The sequence below is a fragment of the Calonectris borealis genome, unplaced genomic scaffold, assembly GCF_964195595.1.
Source record: "Calonectris borealis unplaced genomic scaffold, bCalBor7.hap1.2 HAP1_SCAFFOLD_223, whole genome shotgun sequence".
In the NCBI taxonomy this organism is placed as follows: domain Eukaryota; kingdom Metazoa; phylum Chordata; class Aves; order Procellariiformes; family Procellariidae; genus Calonectris; species Calonectris borealis.
Window position 1 is genome coordinate 51,455 of NW_027441608.1, and position 12,564 is coordinate 64,018.

General features: G+C 62.5%; 1 protein-coding gene across 1 annotated transcript; it reads right to left on the reverse strand.

Annotated features, from left to right (window-relative positions):
* Positions 1–575: 575 nt before the first annotated feature.
* On the reverse strand, positions 576–10,414 carry LOC142077341 (maestro heat-like repeat-containing protein family member 2B). The gene is made up of 20 exons (XM_075139409.1): positions 10,244–10,414; positions 9,525–9,690; positions 9,036–9,134; positions 8,349–8,500; positions 7,891–8,034; positions 7,236–7,328; positions 6,678–6,747; positions 6,453–6,566; positions 5,900–5,973; positions 5,439–5,558; positions 4,874–4,981; positions 4,519–4,678; positions 4,079–4,119; positions 3,640–3,781; positions 2,864–2,916; positions 2,354–2,461; positions 1,981–2,100; positions 1,663–1,785; positions 671–832; positions 576–611 (listed from the first exon to the last, which is right to left on the reverse strand). The coding sequence occupies exons 1-20, from the start codon at positions 10,412–10,414 to the stop codon at positions 576–578; spliced, it is 2,256 nt and encodes a 751-aa protein (XP_074995510.1).
* Positions 10,415–12,564: the final 2,150 nt, after the last annotated feature.

The following is a 12,564-nucleotide window of genomic DNA, read 5'->3' on the forward strand; positions in this document are numbered from 1 at the left end:
CAAGTCCCAGAGAGACAAGCGCAGAGTTGGCAGAGGGCAGGGACACGGGACAGGCCTCCCACCTCCCCCGGGGACAGGCTCTGCTGCCAGGCCTGGGCAGACACTGCCCTGTCACCCCCACAGATCCCCAAAGGCACCGCAGGGTTCCTCACCCTGCTCCCCAGCCACAGCCACCCAGCACCAGCACCCGTGGGCCCCACCCACGCGGGGGACAGCTCCAGGAGCTCGCATGAAGCTGCGAGACCGTCGTGCCTCTGGGGAAACCCGTCTGATGGCGCAGCCCAAAACTCCCCTGTGCGACTGCCCCGGCTACGGGCACTCACCAGCAGGGTCCACGTCGCCTCCTGCTTTAACGACAGCTCAAAGCTGCCGCAGTCGCCCACAGCCTGGATGGCACAGCTGACCTCGGTGATGCTCTGCACCAGGGCGAGCTTGAGCTGCAAGTTCTGAGGCCAGAGAGAGCAAAGCACCCCGTGAACTCTTTGGAGGGCTGAGAGGTGGAAGAGGAGCATGGGCAGGGGGAACCCATGGGCGGTTGGGTCTGGACATTGAGGACAACCCCTCCTTGGGGATCTTTAGAAAGAGACCGTCCATCTCGGGACACCCCAGCCCTGAGAGGCTGGAGCTGGGGCACCCAGGCATCCCTGCCCTGTGCGCCCCATGCTCTTACCCTCTCTTGGGTTCTGAAGAGCTGCAGGATGTTGCCCACGATTTCTTTGTCCACGCGGGTGAGCAGCTGCTCCTTGGGGGCACGCAGCGCAATGCCGCTGTAGGTGCGCATGAGAGCAGCGCAAACAGCCTGGGCTCTCTCCATCTTCCGCCGCCGCTGTACCTGTGTCGACAGAGATGCCCCGAGACGTCAGCCCCAGGGCTCCTGCGGGCTCCTGTGGCAGGCCCTGCCCCCACCCTCACCAGCTCCTTGTTTCCCTGGGCACCTTCCAGCAGCTCCCCAAGCCGCTCCTCGAGCTGCGAGCTCCGGGGACGGGAGCTGTTTCCATCCCGCAGCTTGGGTTCTCACGTGGGGATGGGGAGGAGGTGCAGCCAGCATCACACACACTGCTGGCGGTTTTACCACTGATTTGAGAGGTCGGGGAGCTGTCTGGAACCTTTCTGTGGAAAGGTATCTGACATAGCCTGCCATGGTGCTGCTCAAAGTCGCGCAGCCTGCGCGGGTCAGCGGTGCAGAGGAGCCCAGCCTGCTCACCTCCCCAGGCCAGGCTGCACCGCTCTCTCTGCAGGGCCCGGCCCTGCCCAGAAAGGCTTCCCCACAGCCCCCGGGGGGGAGCAGAGCCAGCGAGACCTCACCAGGCTCCTGCTCCCGGCCCCCAGCTTTCAGGAAGGGGCAGAGTGTTGCACCGTGCCCACCCCACCTTGTCGCCAGCTCCTGCTGAAGTTAAGTCAGGAGCAACGTGGCTGCAAGCAAGCAACCGCTGCAGCTGCCCCGGCTGGGTGGCTCTCATCCACAAGGTGTCAAACCCTGTCCTTTCCAAAGACACCTCAGGGGCCCCAGTGCCAGGATGTCCCCTCTGACACACAGGCTTCACGTAACTCTTACAAGAGGGTTAATCTAAAGACGGCTGCCACGGTTTGGCTGCCGCAGGTGTAGCAGTGGAAATAAGGCCAAAAAAGGAAAGCCAGACAGCAAAACCCTGGATCCTTTACCTTCCGGCCCGTGGAAGTCTGACGGAACCAGGCTCTGGTGAAAGCGTCAGAGAACATAGTCGCCGCGTCCAAGACCAGGTGGAAGTGGTTCTCGGCAGCGTGGGACACAACAGAAATCATCCCCTGCAACCACAGAGAAACGGGGAGTCAGCTCCAGCCCAGGCACTCAGACGTGGCCAGCAACAACAGCCAGGCAGGACGTTGCAGCAAGGGGGAAACGGCGGCAAGGGGGAAATCAAGGAAGTCTGGAGCAGGGCCAGCAGCCCTCCCTCTCCCCAGGAACAGCAGGGGATGCCCAGGACGTGAGCGTCACTTCACCTGGGCCTCAGACAGCTCCACAGGGTTGGTCTCCTGGAGGAACCTCAGCACCTGCCCTTGGACGTGCCTGAGGTCCCGACAAGCTGCCAGCGTCGTCCCAAGAGCCTTGTGCAGGAAAAGCTGAAAGAGAAGAGGCCGAGCCCGAGATGCGGTCACAGCCCGACCTGTCAGGAGAGGGCTGGCCCCAGGCGGACCCGACTGCCCCTGGGAGCGGGCAAGGCCGGCCGTGGTGCCAGGCTGTAGCCAGTCGCTGGGGCAACCCCAAGCGAAGCTCCTTTTGGGGGAGCCTGAGGGAAGGGGAAGCAATGAAAACCGCCTGCGTGGGCAGAGCACCGGCGCCGGTCCCAGCCCCAGCGCAGGGCAGGAGACACACCTTCTCCCAGGAGCCGGGGGCAGAGCTGCCCAGCTGCTGGCTCAGCTCCCGGCTCAGGCCCACGGTCCAGGCCTTGTCCTCAATGGGCTCCAGCGACGCTCGCAGGAACTGGGGTGAACAGGAGAGGAAGCGAGTGTTGCCCTGCCCTTGGCCAGGCCCCTTTCCAGGAGCTGCTGGGAACGGCGGTCTCTTCCCCCGCCCCACCCAACCCTCTTTCACCAGCCTCCCTCTTCTCCTAACACCTCCGGCGAGACCCCCCGGCACGGCGGACGTAGAGGAGGCGGCAGCGCTAAGGTGCGTGCCACAGCGTTAGAGGGCATTAGCCATCAGCCGTGCAGACAGCAGCTCCTCTGAGCGGGCAGGCACCTACTCCGGGGGGATGTACGGGGTGCTCAGGAGGTGCCCCCACCTCCTGGTGCCTGCACAGGCAGCCCCGAGCTTCCTCCCACAACTTTGTCTGCTCCCTCTTCTCCCCCTTTATTTGTGAACCCCCCCGCAAGGATGCTGTACCTTAAGCACGCGGTGCTCCCACTCTGCAGAGTCCAGGGAGCTCTCGGTTCTTCCTAGAAAGCAAGAGGAAGCAAAAGCTCTCGCTGCTGTTTAACCTCACACCAAAGAAGAGCCCAGTGGTCTCCTCTGCAGTCAGACCTCCCAAAAGTCCCAGGCCATCAGCCTGGAAAAGGCCTACAAGCACCCACGCCAAAGCCCTCGCGAGGCCAAAGACACGGGAGGGATCCCAGGGGCGTTTCTCAGAGCCACTGATTCAAGCTGGGGAAGGACGCACTGACCGCAGCTGATCCCCACTGCTTGACTGCAGCTCCCAGCACAACTCCGACCACTGAGTCACAGCACGCACCAGCAACACACATTTTCTCCTTAATGACCCACCGCATTCTGCCCGTTTGCAGCCCTTCCCCCTGGCTATTGCCAAGGACGGCTGCTGCAAACCTGGCCTGGCCTGGGGACTTGGTCCTCCAAAGCCAGGGGCTGCACCCGCTCCAGGAGCACCAGTCCTGTCCCTCCCCCAAACACCGTCCGGGCAGGACATGGGGGTGCCACCAAGGCCTGCCATCCAAGGGGACATCAACAGCCCCGTCCATCCCCTGGGCCGAATTGATGCCAGGGGACGGCTGCCCCAGCCTCAGTGCTGGCTCCCTGGAAGGGGAAAGGCAGCAGAGCAAGCGCTGGGCAACTGGGGACAATTCTTCCTCTCTCACGCTGGGAAGCTGCATTTTCCTGCCCCCCCTCCCTCCCCGCCAGCCCCTCCCTTCCCACTTGCTCTTTACCTTCCAGGTACTGCAGCACAAGGGGGATCTCGGTCGCCCACGCCGCCCCCAAGGCTCTGTGGATCCTGCCGTGGAGCGCCTGCAGCAGCTGCAAGGCAGCGACTGCGCGTTCGCTGCTCGCGTTAGGAGCCGCCGCCACCACCTAGGCAAGGGCAGGAGAGAAGGGTCGCTCCTGCTGCCAGAGCCACAGCTTCTCCCGGGAGGGACAGAGGGAGGGAGGGAGCTCGGTGCCGCTCGGCCAGCAGCAGGCAGCCGATGGCTTCACCCGGGGAGCTGCCAGCCCCGAGAAAGGAGTGGGATCCCCGATAGGCTCGGGCAGGCTCGGGCATGCCGCCTCCTCCTCAGGGGCTCCCGGCGCTGGCCTCAGCAGCATCTCTGCCCTGGGCTCTCCCACCACCCCTGGCCAGAAAAGCCCTTTCCCCAGGGCCCCACTACTCACCAGCAGTCGAACAAACAGGACCTGGGGCGCCGGCAGCTGGGCTGCGGGGAGGAAGGAAGGCTGGGTGAGCCAACGAGCCCCCGCCATGCCCTGCCCTTTGCACCTCCGATGCCCCGCACAAGGCTGAGGGCTGAGGGCAGCTGTGCTGCCACAGCGCTGGCCCGGTGGGGCTCCCCAGGGCTGCCCAGCATGAGATGAAGGCAGCTCCAGCATGGCCAGGAATGAGCCCTGGCTCACCAGGAGAGTGCTGCGAGCAGGAGAGCTGTGCCCCTGCACCGGGCAAGGGGCAATGCAGGGCAGAGCCTCCCATATCCAGCAGCAGAGCCTGACTCTGCCCTTTGGTTTTCCTTTTGGCTCCTGCTCAGGTCTGGTGGGGCGCAGGGAGACATGGACTGGCCCGACGCCCGGCCAAACCCAGCAGCACTCACTGGGGCTCCTACCTCGCTCCTGGGAGTCCATGGCATCCGGCTCCTCCTCTTCTTCCTTGCACCCTGCTCTCTCCCGTCTCTCAACTAGGGCTCGGAGGCAGCGGGAGAGCGGGATCAGCATGCCGCTGTACTGGGCTGGCACCACATACTGCAGCAGCCTCGGCCACAGGAGCTGCAGAGAAGAACCGGGCAATTCGCCACATTGGCATTTCCACTCAGCTCAAAGACAAAAAGCATGGTCTGCGTTTCCCTGAGCCTTGGGTGCTTCAGCACACGTGAGGGGAGAGGTTCAGGGCATGGGGGAGCATGAGGAAAAATGTCCTGAAGGCAAGAAGTAGCCACAGTAGCAGGGCAGAGGGCAACTCACTTTGGTCATCCCTCTCAGAGAGACATCCAGCGAGCCCAGGATGTCCATGCACAGGGCTCGAAGAGCTCCATCCTCCTGCGTTTCCCAGGCAAAAAGGCCTCCTGCCACCTGTAAGACAGAGTTGGCAAAACCCCCGTTACTCTCAGCTCCTGACCGACGAGGCTCAGGCACGACTCACCAGTGCTCCTGTGCCAGCCCCCCGGCAGCACTGACCTCCTGAAGGAGGACAAGGACAGTCGGACCCAGCTTGAGGACCAGGTCCCGGACCCTGGGAAGGACTGGGAAGCCTGGGAGCAGAGAGCGCCGCTGCCTGTCTGCACAGTACCCCAGGGCCCAAATGCTGCTGTCATGACACCAAAGCAGAGGTGAGGAACTTGCCCTTCAGCAGGGCTGTGCGCGGTGCCAAGGAACCCACAAGGAACAGCCATTTGGAGGCCGCTCCAATGGCAGTGCCAGCGCTGATGGCCCTGCAGCGTGGAGCTCTCCATGGCCAAGGACACCTGCAGGAGCTCTCAGCACAGTCCAGGCACTGGTCAAAGCCCTGGGTGTCCTGCTCTGCCCTTACCAGTCTGCCCGAGGTCCGGCTGAACTCGATGAAGATGTGCCCCACCACATCCCATGCCCAGCAGCTCTGGGAGCCGGAGCTGAGCAGCTCCCTGATGAACTCCAGAACCGCCCTCCGCACCTGCCAGGGGAGAGTGCGGTTACGTTCCTCCTGTTCAAGGCCCAAAGGGAAGCTGCCTTTGCTTGGGGGCAGCCTTTGTGGCTCGTGGAGAGATGACAAGGGCACCGCAAAAGCTTTTGCTCCCGGCGTCAGGGCTGGGCTTTAGCACCAGGCTGGACAGGCACTTGCCCCACAGAGCACAGCGACCTCCCTGCTCCACTCTGCCAGCTCTCCCCGGGGAGGAGCCATCACCCACTGCCTGGGCAACGCGCCGGCGCTTCCCCAGGCACCCCAGCTCTGCCCCAGGGGAAAGGGTTTCTCTGCCTCTCCTGGCAGCACTGTCCCTTCCCAAACCAGCTCACCTGGGCACTCGGGTGGTTGCACACCGACTGCACGGCCTCCACCACCTGGGGCAGCTTCTCTCTCGTCTCAGGTGCTGGAAGAGATATGGAGAGGTGTGCGTTGAGGCAAAGCCCTGATGGCAGAAGGGATCCCTTGAAGCTTCCAAGTTTTTCGCACACCAACGGGACAGAAAAGTGGGGCCTGACTCTGACTTCACAGGAGGCAGTGGCGTAGCCACAGAGGCACAGCTATTTTATAGGGACTGAAAGCCATGGTAATGTGGTAACACAGAGGATGACACAAACAGCATGGGTACAAGCAGCTCCTGTGCAAACCAGCCCACCCGCCCGCCCACCAGCCTGTCTGTGTTACTGAGCTTGGATCATCGTCCCTGGGGTGCCGCCATTTCTAACTGCCGGGGGAGAGCTCAATCCCTGTTGTGGGGTGTCAGCTCAGCTGGGGGACCTGCTCTTTGCAGCTCCTTTTGGGTGCAGGTGCACCACTTTCAGCCCGTTCCTGCTCTCAGCCCAGCAGCCCCAACCCCTGCCTCGTGTCCCTGGTCCGGGCACTGACCGTCAGAGCGGGCCAGCGCTCCCAGCAGGCCCAGGGCTGCCACGCGACCGGCCTCGCTCCCACTGCTCAGCTGGGAGCGCAGAAACACGACCGTCTCCGCGGGGCACATTCGTGCTGTGGGGAAGAAATCGCATTCTGCGTTAGCAGGCAGCTGCTCCTGACCACCAAGGACAGGGAGAGAGCTGCCACGGCACGGCGGGGCATCGCCCAGTCTCCTCTCCTTACCCTGCAGCACGATGCAGCGGGACAGCACTGCCTTATGGGCCGGGCCAGGCTCCTTGGTCACATCGGAGAGCTGTGGGAACAAGGTGCGTTTTAGAGAAAGCTACATCAGCGTTGAGAGGGACTGAAAAGAAACGGTGCTCTCTGCTCCCCTCTCCCTGAGCTCCCTGGGCACGGGACCCACAGCCAAAACCCAGCCCACCCAACGATGGCCCTGGGCACACACAGAGGTTTGCAGCAGCCCAGGCTGCCCAGGAGCTGAGGCTGACAGTGTCAAAAGGCTGCCCTTAGGGTGCCAGCACGCCAGAGTCCTCCTGCGACTTGGCCGAGAGGGAAATTGCTGTGGGAACAGGGCTGCCCCTCGGGCCCGTTCCAAACAGCCCGGATCAGGCTTCCTGCAGCCTTAAGGTGGCACCTGGATCACAAATCCTGGTGTGCTCCTGGCCTGCAGGAAGGTCCCGGTGGAGGGACGCCCTGCCCTGCCCTGCCCTGCCCTGCCAGCTGGCAGGTCTTTCCCCTCCATGGCAATTAGGCTGGCAGCAGGGCGCAGGCTCCCCTTACCTGGCGATGCACAGCGGTGCTGATGGCAAGAGCCGTGCCCTGTGGGATTGGGGTCTGAACTCCCTCCAGCACGTCCAAGACATAACTTAGGCTCTACAAGAGAACGGGGGAGGAAGAAGAGGCTAAAGGCACCTAAAGGCACTTGGGAAAGGAAAATCCAGCACATCTGGGATAAGGGGAGTCCCTAACACCAGCTCCCAGGGAAAACCCTAAACCCTCCTGCATGGGACTCCTGGATTGCCCTCCCCTCAGAGCAACATCAGGAGGGTCTCCTTCCTCTGAACAGAGCCCGCGGTTGACAACTCAGTTTCCCGGCACTTCCCACTCATCAGACCTCGCCCCTCATGGACGGGGCTGGACACGGCCCTGGGCATTAGGGCAAAGCTCTTCCCGCACACAGAGCCCCAGGGAGGGGGCAATGCCTGCCTTCCTGAGAAGATGAGCCCCAGGGACTCTTGCCTCCCTCCTGCCCCGCCCTGCGTTTCTCTTTTCTTGCCCGAAGAGCCCGGGAAGCTTCAGGCCTCCTCTGCTCTCCCTGTTCTCCTCTAAGGGCTTCCCAGCTCCTCCTGGCACCCCACAGCTCCCCAGCTCCCCCTGGCACTTGCACAGACCCACCCCAGCAGCCATGCCAGGCCCTGCGCCTTGGTGACCTCACCTTGGTGACCCGGGAGGTGTCTCGGATCTCCTGATATTGGTGCAGGAGCCAGAAGACCTGCTCCCAGGCATGCTCTCGGTGCTGCTCCTCATGCAGAAGGACCTCCATCATGGCAGCCACTGCCCCGAGGACAGCCTGCTTGTCCTGAAGAGGGAAGGGAGAGGCGCTGCTTGGAGGGCCGAAGGTCTGCCTAGCGCTCAGCACCCCCTGGACACCAGTCTGCCCTTCCCACTGGGAGGGGTTTCCCTCTCCCTTCTGCCCTGCAGGAGAAGGGCTCACTCCAGAGGAGAGAGAGCATTTCCCCAAGCTGGTACCCCAGCCCTCCCTGCAGAAAGGCCCCAGGACTCGGCTGTTTCCCGTCACGGAGACCCCTCCCCTCCCCCTTCTGCTCGCACCCCACTGGGGCACAGACGGAGATCTCTGCTGCAGCCCCAGGTGTGGAAAGCAGCACTTCTCACCTCTTCCTCCTTGCAGTCCAGCCAATTTGCCACCGCATAGCAGAAGACCGGGTAAATGGCTTCACAGGACTGTGCTACCCCCTTGCGAGGGAAGGGGCATTGCTCCTGGTTGCCAAAGTAGGTATTGACTCCTTTGGACCATTGCTCCAGAACTGCACCAGGAGAAAGGAAAAGGCAGCATGTGAGAGTCTGCAGCAGGGACGCCCTGCCCAAGCCCGCTTTGAGGACAGTCCCCGGCTTGGCAGGGCTCAGCCCAGGACCAGATCTGGATCTGAGGGCAATGTGTGCTCTTGAGGCGTCTGGATTCAAACACCTCGCTGTTTCTCTCCTCCTCCCCATCACACCTTCTCCTCCTCAATGGCCTGTTCCCCTCCAGCATTTCTCACTGCAGCCCCTCCCCTCCCCACCCCTTCCCTTCCCACACACACGCCCTTTCAGAGCAGGCATTTCAAGCCCAGAGGAAAGCAGGGGAACAGAAGCCGTGGGAAGGGACCCGGGAATTCCTCGCCGCGCGGAAACCTCCCGGGCTTCCCCCTCTCTTCTACACACTCACAGCAGTTTGGGATCATCGAGGCCTGACCTCACTGCGGGCTGACACCCACCACGTTCCCTCTGAGATCACATGGAGGCATCGACGGCCCCCACAGCCCCAGCCCCTGGGACCCCGGCCAAGGAGCCGACACTCACCGCTGCAGACGGCGCGCAGGATCCGGCCACTCCCCACCCGGCTCAGCACGGCGCGCAGGGCGAGCAGCGTCATTCCCACAAAGGGGATGCACCGCAGAGCTGCAGAGCAGGCAGGGACAGAGGGACCGAGAGGGTCAGTGAGAGACGTGGGAGACTGGGGTCCGTCCCTGGCAGGGCTGGGGCTGCTGGGCCATGCACGACATGCCAGAGGGCGTGGGGAGGGCTGCCCTCCCCAAGGGGGACACAGGAAGCCCTCTGGAGAAATGGGGAGGACAGTGGGGGGCAGAGACCCCACGGCTTTGTCTCCAACGGGTTCCCACCCTTCAGAAACTGGGATCGGGCTGGTAAGGCAGAGCTGCCAGCCGGCCCTGGCACGGAGCAAGGAGGCACAGCAACTCCATAGCCCCCCCGTTCAACACAGAGCACTTAGGGAGGGGGAGCATCCCCTCTCCCCATTAGCACAGACCCCTACCCAAACCAGTACCGTACCGTAGCTGCGGGCCATTTTGCCCACGGTGAGGAGCACAATCTCATCAGGGACCTTCCCCATGGCCTTCAGGTGGCTCTGGAGCTCGGACATGACAAAGTGGAAGTGGGAGCGGGCCAGCGCCACCAGGACGTCGCTAGCGGCCGTCTTCACATCACCTGTCACACCCTGCAAAAGCGTCACAGGTTAAACACTCCCAAGAAAAACGGCTGAGGCACTCGGACAGGCTGAATGACCCTGTCTCCTCTGCGAGACCCCTCGGGACAGTTGTGCTCGGGGCCGGGCAGCTGCCGCCTCTTGTACCCTGGGGTAGGCGAGCAGCTCCCCGGCGAGACGAGGGAGGCTTTTCCCCGGCACAACCCTGTGCTGCTGGCCCCTCTCCATGGAGATGCCAGGAACAAACTGTCGCAGGCTCGACACCCCCCTGGGACCTCTCCGTGGGGCTGGTGGGTTCCCATGGCTCCTCCTCAAGGCAGGAGAAATAACCTTGAGCTTGAACCCAGCTCTCGCTCAGTTAGGAACAGCCCTGAGTCCGCTTCTCTGCAGAGCTCTCTGCGTCCCCTCTCCAAATTCCCTGTAATGACGAGTCCCCAGAGCCTCTCCCTTAGGACCTCCGCTGGGTCTGAATAACCGAGGGACATCTCTGCGCCACTCTCTATTTCCCCAAAAACCAGGGCCGGAGGCAGGCTGCTTTGGTGGCCCTGAAAGAGAACAAGCTCACCTGGGCTGCTCGCATGTCCCTGGACGCCTCCGCTATCAGGCGGTTCACGACACCGCTCGTCAAGCAGCCGTCGTCTCCCTGCAAGACGCTCTCCAGCTCCCGGTATGTCTCCACTCGGTCACCCTGGGGACAGACCACGAAGGGGAGTGATGGGACTTGCTCTGCCCTCATTCCCAGGGAGCCACGAGAGAGACCTGCTGCCCCCCAAATCATCTGTGTGACACGGGCACGAGGTACGAGCTGCAGGCATCGGTCAGGACAGCCACGGGGAACAGCAAGATCTTCCGTGGCGCCTCTGACATCAGCAGAGAGCCAGACAGGGAGATCGACTCCGCCAGGGTAAAAGGCCGTGCGGGAGCCTCGGAAGTCACTCCCGAGGACGGGAGACGGCGGAGGTCAGGGGGAAAGTGCCAGGCGAGGAAGGGTGTGACTGTTCACTCAACTCCTGCCTAGATTTTGGCTAACCCAGCTCATGCGAAGGCCTGATGTGTGCTGGGAGCAGTGCCATTAGGTCAAAGCAAGAGCCCCACGTAGGCAGGGCAGGTGGCCAGAAAGAGCTGCAGGGCCGTGATGCAGCCATTATCACTGCAGATTGCTGTCTGCGGCAGCATCATCTTTTGTCTGGCAGTTTCCTCAGAAACCTTAGGATCCACTAACTTACGGAAATGGTAGAGACCAAACCTCCAAGCTGGAGGGTTTAAAACATCAGCTTACTCAGAAAACTTTTGAAGCGGATCCAACAGCAGCTGAACTGCTGAGGCTTTCGTGCTTCCCGGTGTGATACAGGGGACGCCCGCACCGTGACGGAGGAGGCAGGATGGGCCCTCCCCCCATCGGCTAGCTAACTAATTCTTTTTTTGCTCATAGGTGCACGATATTAAGAGCTACGGGTTGTAAGTTACGAAACCTTATGACTTGACTGGCAAAGAAGTGAATTCACGTCACAGACTAGTCTGGGCAAAAGGCGATTGAACCCCTGTTTGTCGTGTTTGTTTATTGTATTTCTTAATGAGCTCATGAAATAAAGTTTCAATTACAATTACAGAGAACGTTGTCCTGTAAATTTGATAGATCCAAATGGACCGTGACAAAGGGGAAGGTGTGGGAACAAGACCAGGCCCTGAGGAGGGGAAGCCACGAGCACCCTGCACCTTGGGGCACAGGCAGGAGCCCCGGTGATGGGACAGTTCCCAAACCAAAGCTAAGGAGGGGCCTCGGGCACTTGGGCAAAGGCGCTGGGAGATGCTGGGATTTATGCCAGAGGCTTTGCCTTGCCCAGGAGAGTGCTGCGAGCTCCTGGGGAAAGGAGTGGGGAGCGGTGGCATTAGTCCAGCTTGAGCGGCAGGATCGGCGCTGGGGGACAAAGCGCCTGCAGGAGGGCAGAGGTGCCGTTCTGCCGCAGCACCCAGGGAAGCCAGCGGCATGGAGGGGAGCCCTCACCCCCCCGCCTCACCTCATTGTCTTGCAGCCGCTTTAGCAGAGAAGTCCCGACAGCCGCAAAGGTAGTGACGGCTGCAGGGACAGTCCCCGTTGCCCTGCCTCTGTCCTCAGAACGCGCAGGTCTGGACTGGGAACCCAGGCATGGGCAGAGAGCTGGAAGAAAAGAAATAAACGGTTTTGCTGGCTGCGGGGCTTCGCACCAGGGAGGGGTGAGGATCTCCCCAGCCTCCCCCAGCACTAACAGCCTGTGCTGGACTGCACTGGCAAGAGGGCAGTCAGTGGGATGAGGGGAGGGAGTCTTCCCCTCACCGCAGCAGTGGGAACACCACTTTGGGGGACTGGGCCCATTCTGGGCTCCCCAGTGACAGAAGGGCAGCAACGCGCTGCAGCGAGTCCAGCGCGGGGGCCCTGAGCTGGGCAGGGGATGGACATGGGGCTCTGCGAGGAGAGGCCAGGGGGGCTGCGGCTGGGCAGCCCCAACAAGAGCCGGCCGGGCCAGGTTGTCTCTGAGCGGTCCCCAGCTGCCCCGCGGAGGGCAGGGAGAGGATGGAGCCAGAGCCCTCTCAGAGGTGCCTGGCAGCAGGATGAGAGGTGATGGGGACGCAGCCCCCAGCACCCGGCTGGGGTGGACACTGCCTCCAGCAGGCATCAGCCCCCAACCTCCCGCCAGCCCCTCACCTCTGAGCGCTCTCATCCTCCTCATGGCCGCAGGATCTCCCGGATCGATGCACTGCTCTCTCCGGGCAAAAATCCGCGAGAAACTGGGGCAGCACCAGCCCCAGGAGCAAGGTATAGAGCCCGGCCATTGTGATGCCCCTGTGGGGCGTGGCACCCCACAGAGGGCTACTGTGACACGGGGACACGGGGACACATGCTGGGGA

Coding starts and splice junctions, on each gene's coding strand:
- LOC142077341 (XM_075139409.1), bottom strand. CDS start 10,414: ATGAGGGCAGAGCAAGTCCCATCACTCCCCTTCGTGGTCTGTCCCCAG. Junction 8,035..8,348: donor TGGACTGCAAGGAGGAAGAG/GTGAGAAGTGCT, acceptor TTCCCTCTTCAG/GACAAGCAGGCTGTCCTCGG. Junction 2,917..3,639: donor TGTGCTGCAGTACCTGGAAG/GTAAAGAGCAAG, acceptor CTTGCTTTCTAG/GAAGAACCGAGAGCTCCCTG.